This window comes from Terrapene carolina, unplaced genomic scaffold, assembly GCF_002925995.2.
Source record: "Terrapene carolina triunguis isolate 2854851 unplaced genomic scaffold, T_m_triunguis-2.0 Scaffold88, whole genome shotgun sequence".
Classification (NCBI taxonomy): Eukaryota; Metazoa; Chordata; order Testudines; family Emydidae; genus Terrapene; species Terrapene triunguis.
The window spans coordinates 44,395,846-44,414,098 of NW_020664439.1; the positions used below are offsets into that span (position 1 = coordinate 44,395,846).

General features: G+C 44.7%; 1 protein-coding gene across 1 annotated transcript in view; it reads left to right on the plus strand.

Annotated features, from left to right (window-relative positions):
* RNPEPL1 (arginyl aminopeptidase like 1) overlaps positions 1–16,683 on the plus strand; it is a 28,872-nt gene extending 12,189 nt beyond the window's left edge. The window contains exons 4-11 of the mRNA XM_026650099.1: positions 1,615–1,731; positions 4,552–4,787; positions 9,115–9,228; positions 10,287–10,399; positions 11,738–11,846; positions 12,800–13,027; positions 13,227–13,369; positions 14,163–16,683. Coding sequence (XP_026505884.1) covers positions 1,615–1,731; positions 4,552–4,787; positions 9,115–9,228; positions 10,287–10,399; positions 11,738–11,846; positions 12,800–13,027; positions 13,227–13,369; positions 14,163–14,435 — 1,333 coding nt within the window. The 3' untranslated portion in view covers positions 14,436–16,683. The remainder of the gene's footprint in view (positions 1–1,614; positions 1,732–4,551; positions 4,788–9,114; positions 9,229–10,286; positions 10,400–11,737; positions 11,847–12,799; positions 13,028–13,226; positions 13,370–14,162) is intronic.
* Positions 16,684–18,253: the final 1,570 nt, after the last annotated feature.

Genomic DNA, 18,253 nt, shown 5'->3' on the forward strand with positions numbered 1-18,253 from the left:
TTTATCGTGAAAGTGCAAGTTACAAATGTAGATTTTTTTGTTGTTGCATAACTGCACTCAAAAACAAAACAATGTAACATTTTAGAGCCTACAAGTCCACTCAGTCCTACTTCTTGTTCAGCCAATCCCGAAGATAAAGAAGTTTGTTCACATTTACGGGACATAATGCTACCCGCTTCTTATTTACAATGTCACCTGAAAGTGAGAACAGACATTCGCATGGCAACTTTTGTAGCTGGCATTGCAAGGTATTTACGTGCCAGATATGCTAAACATTCGTATGCACCTTCATGCTTTGGCTACCATTCCAGAGGACATGCTTCCATGCAGATGACGCTCAAATTAAAAAAAATGCGTTAATTAAATTTATGACTGAATTCCTTGGGGGAGAATTGTATGTCTCTTGCTCTGTTTTACCCACATTCTGCATATATTTCATGTTATAGCAATCTCGGATGATGACCCAGCACATGTTGTCTGTTTTAAGAACACTTTCACTGCAGATTTGACAAAACACAAAGAAGGTACCAATGTGAGATTTCTAAAGATAGCTACAGCTCACGACCCAAGGTTTAAGAATCTGAAGTGCCTTGCAAAATCTGAGAGGGATGAGGTGTGGAGCATGCTTTCAGAAGCCTTAAAAGAGCAACACTCTGATGTGGAAACTACAGATCCTGAACCATCAAAAAAGAAACTCAACGTTCTGCTGTTGGCATCTGACTCCAAATGATGAAAATGAACATGCATCGGTCCACATGCTTTGGATCGTTATTGAGCAGAACCCGTCATCAGCGTGGACAAATGTCCTCTGGAATGGTGGTTGATGCATAAAGGGACATATGAATCTTTAGGGCATTTGGCACGTAAATATCTTGTGACATGCCATGTGAACGCCTGTTGTCACTTTCAGGTGACATTGTAAACAAGAAGCGGGCATTATCTCCTGCAAATGTTTGTCTTTGCGATTGGTTGAACAAGAAGTAGGACTGAGTGGACTTGTAAGCTCTAAAGTTTTACATTGTTTTATTTTTGAATGCAGGTTTTTTTTAACATAATTCTACATTTGTAAATTCAACTTTCATGATGAAGAGATTGCACTACAGTACTTGCAATGGGGGAATTGAAAAATACTATTTTGTTTTTTACAGTACAAATATTTGTAATCAAAAGTAAATATAAAGTGAGCACTATACACTTCATATTCTGTGTTATAATTGAAATCAATATATTTGAAAATGTAGAAAACATCCAAAAATATTTAAATAATTGGTATTCTATTATTGTTTAACAGCACGATTAATTTTTTTAATCGCTTGACAGCCCTAATTTATGTGTTTATTACTTGCCCTCAACCAAGCTTCCGTGTTCCTTCCAATGGGCACATCTACTTGAGTCTTAATAAATTGTAAGATCTTTGGGGCAGCAACCATCTTTCCCTGTGTGTCCATGCAGTGCTTGGCACAGAAGGGCCCTGATCCTGACCTGAGACCTCTCTATTCACTACTGGAATACAGATATGAAATAAAAGTGTGGTGGAAAGATGAGGTTTTATTCTTTCAGAGAGGGAATTAATTCTGTTTGAATTATTGGCTCCAATTTTCTGCTTTGTGACAGGAGCAGGGTGTGGGCAGAACCTTGTCTACTGCCAACAGCCATCAGCAAGCTGTCTGGCATGGTGGAGCGTTGGCTGAGTGCTGCAGAGAGCCTCTATGGCCCTTACATATGGGGAAGGTGAGTTCAGTAGAATTCTTCTGGATACTCATGAAAGGAATATATAAAGGAATGTAGAAGATGGACATAGAGCTCCATCATAAGGGTCACTGTATCTGGCAGGCCTGATGAGCATCTCAGGAGTGTATGGTGTGGAGTTAATAACTGACTGCAGAGTCTCGGTTCAGCAGTGGACCTGCTTTTGATGGAAGTCAATGCGGAGGATCAAACACACAAGCTTGTTTTTCAGTTTAATTTTCCAAAAGAAAATTACAAGAAAATCTATGCTATAAACACAGCATACATATAAAATAAAGTATTTAATAACACACGTTATCTAGTCAGCACACTTATATACCGCTCAATACGTGCTCTATAAGTTCTGCACAATAAAATACTACAAAACATTAAAATAAAAAGTGAAGCTCAGCTGGCTAGAATTGACCTTCAGCAAAAGCTTAAAGGATGTGGCACAAGGGGAAAGTTCAGTGCCTTCCAGGAAGCTGCAGACAATCTGGGCTAACTAGGCCCTGCGTAGCCTTAACCAGTTCTAGATCATATGCTGACCTCTTAGAGTTTTTTTTTTCTTTTTTCTTTTGTGAGTAGCAATCAATATTATTCTTTACACCATATTCCCCAGGAGACTTTGGAATTTTCAGCTGAGTTGAGAAATTTAATGTTTGCTAAGTCCCACTTGACTTCATGTGTCATCCTGCAGTATTTAAACCGTTTGTGTATTTTGCTACATTATCTTCCTCTGGATTTGTGTAGCTTGTGTAATAATTTGAAGGCAGATGATTAAAGTTCCTTCTGGATTTGCCGACACTCTTTTTTGTTAAAATGGAAAATGTCTTTACTTCAACTTTCACAGCATTCCGCTTGGGAGGGGGAATGGTTCATGTTATGGTTAGATCATCCATCTCTGAAATTCAGCATGTCGCAAAAAGGAAGAATATGGGGGAAGCAAACTTAATTTATTCAAAACAAGAACAGCAATCTCCCTCTTATTTTTGCTTTGGAGAATCCATTTGTCTCTCACCATTTGGTATTTGTACTCGTGATCATCGGGGTGGGCAGTGTTGAGGACCGGAGCTTTCTGGACACTGGGTCTTGTGGAGTGGTGAAGTCCTTCAGACATGCCATAGCACTTTGTGATGCAGCCTTCCTTCCTCTAGGGACTAAGCCCAAACTCTCTCTCCGTTTCTTTCATTCCAACCCTTTCCTTTTACTTTTGTTTTACGTCCTTGGGACAAGGTGGGCTTGAGCCTCACCTAGCCAAGTGTAAGAGTCAATACTTCGCTTGGAGCCCAATCTTGCAAGGTGTGGAGAGCCTTCTGTGAGATGCTAAATGCGCTCATCTCCTATTGAAGTGGGAGTTGATGGCGCTTAGCACTTTGCAGGGGTGGGTCTGTAGAGAGGTTAGCCGGGGCTTGTCTCTCTCTGGGGCAGCGGGGACCCACACTGCCTCACTAAGTTCGGGAAGAGGTCTAGCAGGGAATTAGTCTGGCCTCAGGAGTCTACCTACGCGGGCTTTGTGAGGGCAGAAACAACACAGTTTCGTCAGCCCGTCAGGGTGGGGCAATGGTGAGTCAGGTGTCAGGCCCTCAGGCAGGGGCTGAGCAGTAACAGTATATAAACAGTGAGCCGAGGCCCTGGGTTAGGGCGGGGCACTCGTGAGGTGCTCAGGCCCTTAGGCAGGAGATGAGCAGTAACAGTATATAAACAGTGAGCCCAGGCCCTGGGTTAGGGCGGGGCACTGGTGAGGTGCTCAGGCCCTCAGGCAGGAGATGAGCAGTAACAGTATATAAACAGTGAGCCCAGGCCCTGGGTCCGAAGGCCTGGGAGAGGGGGAGACAGCGACCCGTGAGTTGGGTGGCAGGGGGGACGCAGGCCCTCCCACTCCACTGCGTCCCAGCCCAGGGCCCTAGCAGCAGCAGAAGACCCGCTGCTGTGTCAGTGGGGATCCTGGCCGCAACACACTGATGTGGGCTCTGGCAGTGCTGCAGCCAGACGAGGGTCGGCTGCCCCCAGGCTACTTCCAGACTCCCTCTCTTCAGGTACCTGGGTCAGGATGGTATCCTCAGGGGGGTCCAACACCATGGGTTCCTTGGGATAGCTGGCCTCGGGCAGGCTCGGCAAGTCCTCCGGGTAGCTGGCCTGGGGCAGGCCCGGCCACCCCTTGGGTCCGCTGCAGGTTGCTGGGGCTTCCCAACCGGGAGGTAAGCCAGAGGCATCTGGTCTCCTCGGCGGCTGCCCTCCCAGTGAGCTCTGGGGTTGGGCCTTTATACTTCCTGTGCCACGCCTGACCCTCTTGGGGGTGGGCTCAGAACTCCCTGGCTCCGCCCACTCTGGTGTCCGGAGGGGCTCGTCTCTCTCTGGGGTGGCGGGGACCCACACCGCCTCACTACAGGGCCCTACACCCCCTATAACTGATTGTTGGAGTTCAGTCTGACTTTGACTCGAAGCCTTGGTACTATCAGATGAGTCTGTTGTTTTTGAGGGAATTGCTTTTGTTCTTAGGGTAAGCTACGTACACAGGGCTTCTGTATTTCTTTGTTAAGAATAGGCAGGAGGAAAGCTTTCCTACCCACCAAAGCTGATTGCAGTGCTCTCTGATCATGGGCCAGTGCTGATCACCTGGTGGGGGAAATCGGGGGGTTGCTGCAGTCTGACCTGGAGTGCATTGACTAGAGGGCTCAAGTAATGGGTTAGGAGGTGAAATGGGGAAAACACATTAACCCTCAAGTAAGCTTTCCGTCAACAAAGCTTCTGTGTAATTTTGGATAAATTAAAGTAATTTGGCTCCTCTGGCTTCTCTTTCTCTGTCTCCCTCCGTTCCAGGTATGATATTGTTTTTCTTCCTCCATCCTTCCCCATCGTTGCTATGGAGAACCCATGCCTGACCTTCATAATCTCTTCCATTCTGGAGAGTGACGATTTCCTCATCATCGACGTCATTCATGAGATTGCCCACAGCTGGTTTGGCAATGCAGTCACCAACGCCACGTGGGAGGAGATGTGGCTGAGCGAGGGGCTGGCCACATATGCACAGCGCCGGATCACCACCGAGACCTATGGTATAGATGTTGCGATTGTTTTTGTTTGACATGTGTGTCTGACGCTGTACTTCTCCCAGCTCATGGGGAGAGGGTTAAGGAATATTTGAGCTTTAAATAGAATAAGAGGAAGAAGGCATGCAAAGATTTGACTTTTAACCACTTCGCACTGAGAGTTGGGATTTCGAAGTCCTAATATAAAATATTAGTGTTGGGAGCTCCATAGTGTCATAAAACAACTAGAACCCTGCCATTAATGCTTCTGGTTCTTTTTCTTACTGTTTGTGAGCATACCCCACAGGGGATTTGATGAGCGTAGCACCGTGAATACTGAATCTCTTTGGATTGATTTGCTTTGGGCTGATGTCACACTGGATACCATAAGACTGGTGTTCCTACATTGTGCTTCAGCCAAAGATCTCAAAGAGATTTACATGCAGTAGAAGGAATTGCTGTATTGGATCAGGCCAGCGGTCCCTCTGTTCAGTAACCTGTGCCTGACCATGGCTAGTGCCAGGTGATTCAGAGAAAAGTGTGAGAAAACTTGTAGTTACTTACGGGATAACCTGCCCGTGTGAAGTTTCTTCCTAATTGTCCTCAGTCAGTGGCTGGCTAATGCCTTGAAATGTAAGAGTTTATATCCCGTAAGTTACCCTATCAAATCTAACTCAGGTTGGTCTCACTGTCCATATATATCGATGTATATTTTTAATCCTGCTAAGCCCTTGGCCTCAGTGCTACCTTGTGACGGTGAATTTCACAGGTCAATTATGTGTTGTGGGTTTAAAAATAGTGTTTCATTTGATCATTTCTTAATTTGTCATCTTTCAGTTAGGGATGTAAAATGTTAACTGGTTAACCGGTAAGCATTAGTCTTACCGGTTAATCCGCCTTAACTGTTAACCCCAGGGCCGACCAGTCCCAGTGCCCAATTTACCTTCTCTCTTCCGTTCATTATTCTGTGTACCAGTGTCATGTCCCCTCGTATGTTTCCTCTCTAAACTAAACAGTCCCTTTCTATTCAGTCTTTCCTAGCAGCCTTGCCATGCCTCTAATCACTTTTGCTGTCCCTTCCTGGATTCATGTATCCTGATTTTTTGAGGTAGGGCTACCAGAACAGAGCTCTAGGAGAAGGGATGCCATCAGTTTACAAAAAGGCATTCATTATAATATTTGTCAGTATCTTTTGGATTCCATTGTAACCTTTTGTTCCCTTGTTTGACTGCCATTGTGCATTGAACAGACCCCACATTAATACTCAGGTCTCTTTCCTGAGTGGTCACAGTTCCATTGGTGAAAGATCATATGTATGACTAGTTCAAATTATTCTTTTCCAATACCTGTTACTCTTCCCATCTCTATCTCTGGGGGGGTAGAGGAAGATCCTTGCTGGTTTCAGTCTCTTCTCCTCTCCTTCCTTTAGAACTAGCTGTTGCAAAAAGCAGTTGTTTAGGGTGTTGAAAAACTGCTCCCCTATATGTTGTCCTGATGTGACAATTGATCATTTTATATGTGATTCATATATAAAGTCACCTGTTAATGCTGTTTCATTAGACTTAGTTGCCTCTTTGAGCTCCCTCCTCACTGTTTACCTAATATCCTTTTCCTGACCAGGAGGCCAGGAGTATAAACCTATTGGTAGTCTTGTGATTTAGTATTTGTATCCATATTCTAGTGCAGTGGTTTTCAAACTTTTTTTCTGGCAACCCAGTTGAAGAAAATTGTTGATGCCCACGACCCAATGGAGCTGGGGTTGAGAGGTTTGGGGTGTGGGAGACGCTCAGGGCTGGGGCAGAGGGTTGGGGTGCAGGGGTGAGGGCTGCAAGGTGGGGCTGGGAATGAGGGGCTCAGGGCGTGGGAGGGGGCTCAGGGCTGGGGCAAGGGACTGGGGTGCGGGAGGGGGTCAGGGCTCTGGGCTGGGGGTGCATGCTCTGGGGTGGGGCTGGGGATGAGGAGTTTGGAGTGCAGGAGGGGGGTCCGGGTTTGAGAGAGGGCTCAGGGCTGGGGCAGAGGGTTGGGGTGCAGGTGTGAGGGCTGCGAGGTGGGGCTGGGAATAAGGGGCTCAGGACTGGGGCAAGGGGTTGGGGTGCGGGAGGGGGTCAGGGCTCTGGGCTGGGGGTGCAGGCTCTGGGGTGGGGCTGGGGATGAGGAGTTTGGAGTGCAGGAGTGGGGTCCGGGTTTGAGGGAGGGCTCAGGGCTGGGGCAGGGGATTGGGGCGTGGGTTTGGGGCACAGGCTTACCTCCAGCAGCTCCTGGTCAGCAGCGCAGCGGGGGTGCTAAGGCAGGCTTCCTGCCTGTCCTGGCACCGCGGAACCCCAGAAGCGGCCAGTAGCAGGTCTGGCTCCTAGGTGGAGGTGCACAAGTGGATCCGCGCGGCTCTCGCCCACAGGTACCCCCAGCTTCCAATGGGAGCGTGGAGCCGGTGCTAGGGACGGGGGCAGCGCACGGAGCCCTGTGGTCCCCCCCCCCCCCCCCCCCCCGGAGCCGGACCTGCTGCTGGCCGCTTCCGGGGCGCAGTGCAGTGTCGGAAAAGGTAGGAACTAGCCTGCCTTAGCCGGGCAGCACTGCCGACGGGACTTTTAACGGCCCCGTCGGCCGTGCCGACCAGAGCCGCCGTGACCCAGTGCCAGTACTGGGTTGTGACCCCCAGTTTGAAAACCACTGTTCTAGTGTATGGTCCTCTTCACTCAAAAACTGAACCTCATTAGATTATGTGGAATCTTTTAGGTATAGTACAATGTCACCTGACTTCTGATATCTTCTTCATCCTTTCTATATGATTTATAGTCCGGTATTACATTATTCTCTGACTTCGTCATTTCACCATGGTCTCCTGTCCAGATCTCTTCCACCACAGGCATTCTAGTTCACTTAACTTGATCTTCTAGCTTCTCCCATTGCTAGACTCTTACAGAACTTATTTTATTGCTGTGCAGCTCTTTATTAAACTCCTTTGTCTGACACTCTGTTACTTTTCCAGACAGTACCTCTCATCTTAGCCCTCTTCCAGTTTAAACTATTCTTTCCAATACATGTTACCCTTCCCATCTCTATCTCTCTGGGGTAGAGGAAGATCCTTGCTGGGTTCAGTCTCGTTCCTCTCGCCTTTAGAACTAGCAGTTGCAGTAATTTATGAACTGTCTTTTTACTAGATTGATACCTTTGTATTACTGACATCCCTAGGTCTTTGCCCAATCTGAGTGCTCCTCTGCACCAATTGGGTCTTTCCCTGCTCCTAGTTGAAAAAATGGCCCCAAATCTTGTAAATTTTCTGTGCTAGCAGTTGATTCCATTTTGGTTAATGTGGAGCCCCCTCATCCTTCCTGTATTGGTTCTTCCTTCCCCCCGGAGTTCCCTAGGACCTGATACATTTAATTCCTGCCTCCCTTCTTTACATAGCCCTTTCCAGACACTGAAAGGCTCTGATGTTGCCCCTGTGTAGCTGACCCTGCAAGTGGAATTGGAAACCTTTCAGAGAAAGATCTTGTAGAGGGCCTGGACTTAAGTCATTTTCTTACTCAGAAGTTAGCTTTTAGGCCCTCTCTCCAACACCGCCCTATGTCTGTGAAGGTATAGGTGAGATCAGGTCAGTCACCAAAAAATTGGAGCCAGCTGTAGGGTGAAAGCAGCAGTGCCTTAACAGCACAGGGCAATTCTGCACAGAAATTAGGGACAGGAAATGTAGAATAATTTTACCTAATTTCAGCTACAGGAGAGAGAGAAGGAGATACAACTTGAATCAGAATTTGGCTAGGAGACTACAGGTAAAGCCCTTACTGCTTCAAAAAGAGCTATAGACCCTTTAATAGCCACACTTTGTCAGAACGTCTCTCTATATCTCCTCCGTGAGATGGCATATCCTTCAGCAGTGTCCCAAACAGGCTGAGGTACTGATGAAATACTGAACGGTAAGAAAAGTGCCTACTACTCTACTCCCAATATCACTTCCTGTATCACCTGGGTGTTCCTTGGAAGTTTCCCATTCAAAGATTGCCCAGGTACCACTCTGCTTAGCTTGTAAAATCTAATCAGAGAAGAGCCTGCAGTGGGAAATCTATTGTTGTTTTTGTGTTGATTAATTCCACGAGTTCCTTTTTGTTTCAGACTGATATGTAGCCAGAATTCGGAAATACAATGTTTCAAGTTCAGACTTTCATTGCAAATATTTTTCACTAATTGCAAGGGATTTCTATGGTTGGTTTCCCTGTAAAGTACTTTCATTTGATTTTCTCCTGTTGTGACATTTGTCTTTCACTTTCCAGTAACCTGTATCTTTTACATGTACCAGTGAGGCAGTTGTCTGCCTGGAACTGGATAGTGTGTATAATCTCTCTCTCTCGTGGGGCAGGTGCTGCCTTCACATGCCTGGAGACTGCATTCCGTCTTGATGCCCTCCACAGACAGATGAAGCTCCTTGGGGAGGACAATCCTGTTAGCAAGCTTCAGGTTAAGCTGGAGCCAGGTATGGCTGATCCTGGAACTGTGGGAGTTGCTGTTGCGAGAAACAGCCCATATATTTAAATGCCTAAATATGTACTCAGGAGTCTAAGTGTAGTCACCCAGTTTTTTTTAAATCTTGGCCTATATTTTCAGTCAGTTTAATTTGAAGATCAATTTAAATAAATGAAGGAATTTGCCTTTGGTGAGCAGCTGGTCCCCTGGCATTTTTCATTCTAGCCCTGTCTTAACAATAAATTAAAAAATATATATATATTTTTGGAAAGGGTATTTTTTTTAACCTTTGCTAAACTCAGATGTTTGAATGGATTTCCCCCCTCCCCCCCAGTTTCTTAAATAAGCATCATTGGGCAAAGACAAAACGTCTTTCTGTCCTGAAAATTTTTGCCCTGAAAGCTGAATACTTTTGAAAATTTGAACATGTCAGAATAAGTGGTTATAATGAAAACGATTTGTTTTGCAACCTAGGTGAAAGTCTGCTCTATTAGATGCCCTGGTGTGCACATATATCATAATTACATATTTGTATATACTCGTGTGCACACACAGGGATATATGAACACATTAAAATGCATGGTTTGCTTTCCTGTTGATACAGCTCTGCAGTATTAGAGGCTGATCTGTTGTTACACCCTCAACTAAATTTATTTCTACTCCCGGATGTGGGTTTTTTTCTGGTGCTGGTTTTCTGTCTTTGTACTTGGTTTATACATTTTTTTGACTGTGTAAAGGGACACAGAGCACGAAGTAGTCTTACAGTCTAGGTGTCACATAGAGCAAAATAAAATGCATATAAGAATTTAGTACAGGTTGAAAAATACTGAAGGTGCCAAGCGTTGGCACCTCAAGAGTCACTGACAAGGACTTTGTGTATGCTGAGAGGCTCCGAAGGTTTGCATTGAAGAATATGGAACTGAGAAAAAGATCCCTCTCCAAAGAGAGGCCTTAGAGACTGGTCTGGAATTTGAAATGGCTCAAATCATAGGGATTTTATGCTTAGTTTAGAGAATATCCCAGGCTATACAGTGCCCTACAATGCTGTTGTTTATCTTTTCCTTTCAGGGGTGAATCCGAGTAATCTGATGAACCTGTTCACCTACGAGAAAGGCTACTGCTTTGTTTACTACCTGTCCCAGCTTTGCGGAGACCCCAAACACTTCGACTCCTTCCTCAGAGTTAGTGTGAATACATACCTCGTCCTGCGCAATTTCCACCTGTGTTTCTAACTGCTGTTGTGTCCGGTTTTGTCACTGCAGCTAAGGCCATGTCTGTACTAGCGAACTTACAGTGGCAGAGCTATACCGATGCAGCCGCGCCGCTGTAAAATCGCTCGTGTAGCCGTTCTGTGCTGACGGGAGAGAGCTCTACTGTCGACCTAGTAAAACTACCTTCTCACTACCACTTACATGCTGTGCACACTACCATTTATGCCGTCAACACTTATGTCACTCAGGGAGGTGTTTTTTTTCATATCCCTGGGCGACGTACGTTTTGCCAACATAAGTGGTAGTGTAGACATGGCCTAAGTGAGGAGAGACTGGGAGGCAATTAGGTCTGAGACAGCAGAAGAACGATACTGCCATCACTCTAATTCTGACAGACACCACAAGAGAGAAGTATCTCCTGGGTTATCTTCTAACTGAACGTGGACAGGCTCCCGTCCATCTCCAGCTGCAAGCTGAAAGGGTGTCATGAGATTGCCAATGACTAAATTAATAGTGCTCTGACAATCAGTGTATCTTTGTAACTCGTTTGGGGCTTCGGTGGAAAACACTGCATGGAATAGTGTAGTTATCACTGGGATGACCTTCAGTTTACTAATGAGAGTCCCTAGTTTGTTGTGGTTTTTGCATGCGTGGCTAGCAAACCCAACGATCAGGACTCCCTGGATAGAGCACTTTTTATTATAGGTGGGGAAGCCTTGGTATCCAGCGGCACTAGGGCAAATGCTGTATACATTGAGGTCTCTGCTGAATTGTGTTTAAAAACTGACGACCAAGCTCATTTACTCTTCTCTTGACTTTTCTCTCCTTGACTTTCACATTGCTGTCACCTCACTACGCTCTCTTTCTCTCAAAATCTTCTGGCTCATCTTCTTTCTCTCCTTAATACATCAAGTATGTACAGAGACGTCTGTACGTCTCTTGTAATCCGTACCCGGTTGGTGAATAGCTTGGTGGTCAGTTGTGTTCTAATTTTCACAAGTGTGAATGTGCTGAAACCTTCCCCTCCTGCCATTGATACTTCAGTGTGGCAGAGCTCTTGCTTAGGGCAGTTTGTACTGAACTGGGAACCTTTCTGTGACTGCACCATTTTTCTGCATACAATGGTGCTTCCCTTACCTAGCTTCTTATACAGATCTCCCCTCCTCTTCACCTTCCTTTTATACCAGAACCCCTTTCCAATAGCTGTTCTCACTCTCCCATCTCTGTATTTTCACATCAGGCTCCATGATTCTCCCACCAACTCTCACTGTCTTCCTAACCATAATTCACTCTTTCACTCTGTTTCAGGCATACATTGAGAAATACAAGTTCACCAGCGTTGTAGCCCAAGATCTTTTGGATTCCTTCCTGAATTTTTTTCCAGAACTGAAAGAGCAAAGTGTTGACAACAAAGCAGGTGGGAAAGAGAGTTTCTTTGTTTAAGCAAAGACAGTTTGAAAGGAACAGCCTAGGCTGGGATTAGAGGGTGTATAGGGAAATGCTGGATCTGAAGAAAATGAAACTTCTTTACTGATTCATCTTTGGCATTCAAACCGTTATAAACGTGATTCATGCCGTTATCACTCTGCTTGTAATGTCGGTCATCCAAGCTAGAGAAAGAGGATAGAAAAGAAACGTTTTCTATAATTAAAATAGTGGAATTTAGTTACACATTTCTCTCACTATGAAGCAGCAGCCTGTATACTTCCCTGAAGTTCATGTATAAATGCTTTTCTGTATCCTGCCATTGATTCTACAAATGGGTTTGCAGGGCTCTGTGCATTAAAGGAGGTTATTTTGGTCTTTCTTTTGATAGTGGGAATAAATCTGAAATCATTTACATTCCCCCTAGTGGGGCAGTCACTTGTCCCCCTTTCTACAGAGCTGGAGCTCTCCCCCAATTCTTACCTGCGTTTTAGTCTCTACTTGAGTCTCTGTCAGAACTGAGGTCTTAAAATTGCCGAGAATTTGACATGCATGAAGGGGAGTCTGAGAGAGTTGGATCCAAGATGCCTCATCTTCCTTTCTGTCTATCTCAACATTATCATCTTGGGTATTTTGAGTTACCATCATCACAGTGACTAAGCACTAGATAGCATCAGGGTTAGTATTAGACAGAGATGTGTTATGGTTGGAAGGGAGCCAGCAACAGCCTAACCCGATAAATGCTATATAGTGCAGAGAAAATAGCTAAGACTGGTAGGGTCACTATTAGGATCTTGCTCCCTGCTGTATTGCTACCATTAGAAGTTGATCCAATTGCTCTTGTTAGAACTTTTTTTAACTATGCTAGAAGCAGTCCTGGGCCTTGAGACAGTCAAGTCAGCCGCAGAGACTCCTGCTTGACCCTTTCGGTGCTCCTCATTCCAGGACTGGAGTTTGAACGTTGGCTCAATGCTACAGGACCTCCATTAGCTGAGCCAGACTTATCTCAGGGATCCAGTCTGATCAGACCAGTGGAGACACTCTTCAAACTCTGGACCACTGAGCCTCTTGATGCCGTTGCTGCTGCTAGCAGTGTTGACATCACTAAATGGAGACCGTTCCAAACTGTGCTTTTTTTGGACAGATTGCTGGATGGGTCACCGTTGCCTCCTGGTGAGTACTGGAGCAAAGCAGTAGGCAAGTGTTCCTGGTACAAACAGTGAAGGAAATAATGTTATTGCTAACTTTGCTCTCTTAACACACAGCCCCTCACCCTAGGTTAATGTTTTTCATCCACTTTTGTCTAATTTCTTTTAAACTTGCCAAAATATCTCCTAGTAACAAACTCTCTTTGTGTATGTGTTCTCTTCAGAGGTGATAAAAAAGCTTTCGGAATGTTACTCCTCTCAGCTGGACACCATGAATGCAGAGATCCGTATCCGCTGGTTGCAGATCGTAGTCCGAAATGACTATTACCCAGATTTTTACAAAGTCCGACACTTCTTGGAATACCAGGTACTAACTGCTGGATTAAACAGCACTGCACCTCTCAGTGCATGAGACATGTGCATGAGACATGCGACGTGAAAGAACCTTGGAACTTCTGCTTCCTGGCCAAGTATAGATCAGGTGTGTTGCGAAGGGGCTGAGCTTGGTTCACCTGCTAGTGGGTGGGGATGGCGGCAAGTGAGAGAACACAACGTTGTCCTGACCATATTTCTGTTTGGCGCCTTCCTTCTGTGATGAAGGATTGGCTAGGACATAATTTGACTTGCCTGTGCATAGTCCGTACTATTCTAGTCTGGCTCCCCACCCCCAACCTAGCTCTGCCCACCTCAGTCTTGTCCTGCTTTTCCAGGTCTGGGCTCTCTAGAGCAGAGACTGCAACCCATACCAATCTGTGTGATAGTTTTGTTGTCCAGTGGATAAATATCCATGGACTAGGTTGAGGCCTATCAGACGCCATTCATTAGTTGCTTGATTGAGCAGAAGTGAATTTGCGTTTCATCACTGTGTCTTTTCCCCTTCGCCTGCTGGTTGAGCTATTTGTTGTGCATGAGTAGTGGAATTAACTATTCTTTGACAGACATTCAAAGAAAAGCTTGTTGTCTTACTGATCCCAATCTGGCTTCAGGTTCACCCGATTTAAAGTAATTTCATAAAAGTCTTACCAAAGAGAGAGTTTGAAGAAATATAGTAACTGCCTATGATCTTAGGTCATGGAGAACTGTCTGGTGTATTCGTTGCATAGCTGAGTCTCTTAACCTTTATATGTATTATGTGTTATCCAGTTTTATTTTTATTGTAGATGTCTCGAATGTACACAATTCCACTGTATGAGGACATCTGTACTGGCACCCTGAAGTCCTTTGCCTTAGAAGTTTTCTACCAGACCCAGAACCAGCTGCACCCCAACTTGCGGAAAACCATTCAGCAGATTTTGACACAGGGCTTGAATCCTCTTCCCACCACAGACACTACAGCAGTTGCCACAGACACACCAACTATGGTGCTTGAGGACAAACCCTCAGAGGCCGCTAACAGTGCCATTTCACTCAGGGATGTTAATGTGTCTGCTTAGATCACCATCTCATGCCAGGCACGACGCTTCAAGAGCGGGACAGGAACAGAGGAGAAATACAATGTGTTGCCTCCTTTTCCTCAGCCCTACAGCTGCAGTCTTTTGTAACTGGATTTTTTTTAAAGTCCCCGGACACAAAGCAAATGTGCCTTCAAGTGCCCAACCCAGTGACACGGCCAGGTTTCAGGGATCTTTTTCAGATGCGAGGAGGAACTACTGTGGGATGGATATTTTGATTCATTGCATCATGGACAGGGACTTCATGGAGTTGTTTCCCCTCTGCAAGTGGATAGTTCTCTTCTTCAGGGCTCTTATGGATGGGTTTGTTGGTGTTGAGTAATCGGAGGTGACACACAGTACTTGCTCTCTGTGTGTATGTGTGTGTGTTGCCAGGAGGGTCAAGAAGCAGGATAATGGGGATTTGGGCCAGAGCTCTGTAAAGAATAGACTTTTAAGAATTTGAAGTGGTGGCGAACATGTTTTCTGCTTGTGCTCCTTTCTGTGACAGAAATGTGGGATTTGGAAGGTGGAGAACTAATGCTTATATAATTGCGAATCTAGTTTAAAACAGCAGATGGATAAATATGGAGAGCATAGAAACCTCATGGAGGATTTAAAATCCTCCCCATTAACTCAACCCTACCCTCTGTGTTCCCTTTGCACTGATTGGGAATGACGAGCAAACAGATTGGGATTTTCAAAGGGGCCTAATGGAGTTCAGTGCCCAAATGCCATTGAATTTCAATGGAAGTTGGAAACCCAAATCCCTTAAACTCCTTTGACAAGCCCAGCTTCATCCCTCACTAGTTTCCTGGCATGTAGAGCATCTGCATCCTTCAAATGGCCTGTGTGTTCTTCCTACTTACTTTCCTTTGGGAATAATAAATGGGACCTTTATTTAATTTTAAAAAATCACCTGCGTGCACTGGACCTGCAAGACAACCATGGAGATGGTGACCATGCTAAAACTCTATTTTCTATTTTTTTCCCCTCCCTTGGTCTGAATAATAGTCTGTTAGAGGGATGAGGGAAGCAACCTTTCTCTGGATGCAAAACGCTGGAGCCTAAACCCCAGTTTACTCAAGTCTGCTCCGTGATTCCTAAAGGCAGTGCAGTGCCAAGGCAGCTACCCAGAGTGGTTCCCCAGGATCGCTGGCCAGGCACACCTGACTGTTACTAGCAAAAAGAGAGAGAGAATCTCCACTGTCTGTTCCCCGTGGGCAAAGCATTGTTGTGGTTGCTCATCAGAAATAAACACATGGGGAATCCTTTGGGAATCGCTAGTGCAGCCCCAATAAATGACACAACACAGGCAATACAGTGCAGGTTCTAAAGAACCTTTTCTGTACTGAAGTGTGGGCAGTCTCTAAGTGCCTCTCCGTGGGCGTCCGTCCTGCAGCTCTCTTGGAACTGATGTAGCATTGTAGCAAGTAAACTAGCTTGAGTAAACGGTGAACGCTTCAGAGTAGTCTCAGCTAAAGGAGAACAGAGCTGGAAGCCGCCTTTTTCGGACGAAAGGGTGTTTTTAAAAGAAGCCTGTCTGCGTTTTCTGAGAGGGGCTGTTACTAAGTGCCTGTTAGACATGCCTGCTCTAGTGACCTCCCCATTTAAAAAGTGATTTCCATGTAACATCATTTGTTCTGACAGACGTTTTAGCGTTGCTGTGAAGATGTACGTAGCATTGGCGAGGAAGGGAACTTGGGAGATATTACACCAAATGAAATCAGTTTACACCCATGTACTGATGGGGATTTAGGTGCTGTTATTGATCTATTTTTCTGGCCTTAAATGAAGTTGGATTTCACATTCGCCTTAGCCTGGGCCAAACTGGGATAAAGCAATAATGAACTCAGGCCTGCAGAGTACTACAGTCGTTTCCAAAATGGACCGTCAGCATTTGGGAGCTTGACCTCTCCAAGCTGTGCTCTTTGCTCTTTTAACGGGGTTAACCTTTTTTGTTCAGTGGGGTTTTCCGTACAATTCTCTTTCCTTTTGTTCATTGTTACCTTGTTATGCTGATTTATGCAAATTGACCTTTCCACTTCCTTTATTGCCATTGTTGGCACTGAGTATCCTGGACACCACTGCCGGCAGTGACAGCCTGGCTAAAACCAGTGACCACTAGCCTCATTTGCAGCACCAGGCCTTGGTTTTACAGCATTTTATTTTGCGGGAGAATGTATATGACCCTGGTGGAAATTTTTTAATTTACATTGATGCCTTATGATTAAATATCAAATTAAACTAAGCTTTGTGACGTGTCTAACCTTTCTGCCTTACTGTGTCCCTGCCAGATATCAACGAGCTTTGTACTGTTAACTTGAGAGGAAACAAGACAAAGGATCATGGTTGGAAAGAGGAGTGGGGAGTAGGGTGTGTAAGAGAAAGGCACACAATTGTGTAGGAAGTGCAGAAGTAATCTGTGGGAAATAGACTAAACAAGAATTTTTCAAATCGTAATGTAGGGTGACTATTTTTGTCCTTTGCGCCCATCCGAATGCTGTGCAATTTTTAATGAAAATTGGTGGCATATTATAAACAGATGGAAGAGCAAGCAGGGTGTGTTGTCTTTGTTTTGTTATTTGCTGAAAAGATGTTCCGCACACCTGGATTTTAGGAGCTACATCAGGGCTGTCTGGCAAAAACATGGCATGAGCCTCGGAGAGAGGGAAAAGTCCACAGTCTAAGGTAAATGTTATCTATTATATTACAGTAGATTGAAATTGTTGCCTGATCTATTTATTGTGTATTAATAATTTAATAATCCCCAATTGACAAATTAACAGTCTGAGGTTTGACAGGTTTCAGTTCCTAGGCCAGGTCCAGAGTTATTAGAATTACAATTAAACTGGAAACCCCGAAATGCGTGGTTACAACAGTCACACTTAAGAAAAATGTTCTAAGCTTTCAATAGTTTTATTAACAAGGTTAGTAAACACACACAAGTTCTGATCAAACAAGAGTGTAACAGTAATGCAATATTAATTTTATGTCCAGCGTCATGTCATAGGCATACTCTCACAATCCTTGTGTAGACCTAGCAGTAGGGAGACTAGTGGTGGTCTATGAGGGTCCTATCCTATCTCTGGCATGCCAAATAATTCCAATGGTTATGGTCTCGATGGTCTAGGCCATGGTTAGCCCTATTATAGGGTCTGGTGGCTGCCTTGAATATTCATAGAAGTGTTTTTCTGGGGTGCATTTCTGTTTATTGCAAAGGGATTAAAAAAAAATGGAAACACATTTGTGGAAGGTAAACATACAAAGTAAGAAATCCTTCAGGCCGCCTCCTGCTCTGACATTTTAAATCCTTTATAAATCTAGTGATACTTGTTTTACATGTCTCTGTTCATGTATTTTAAGGCCAGAAGAAACCATTATGATCATCTAGTCTGACCTCCTGCATAACACAGGTCATAGAAGAAATCGCGGGGTTAGGTTCATTACACCCATAACTTCTGTTTGAACTATAGTGTATCTTTTAAATGGTGGAGTGTATGTCTTTCTAAAGTCTTTAAATCAGGAGAATCCATTATGTTCCTAGATAAGTTGTTCCAACTGTTAATTACCCTCATTGCTAAAAAAAGAAATTGTGCCTGATTTCTAGACTGAATTTGTCTACCTTTAACTTTCAGCCCCTGGATTCGCACTGTGCCTTTTTCTGCCAAATGAAAGAGCCATCTATCATCAGAAATCTCTTCCCCATGCAGATATTTGTAGATTGTGATCAAGTCACCTCTTAACCTTCTCATGAATAAACTAAATAGATTGAGCATCTTAAGTTGCTCACTGTATGGCATGTTTTCTGCATTGCAAAA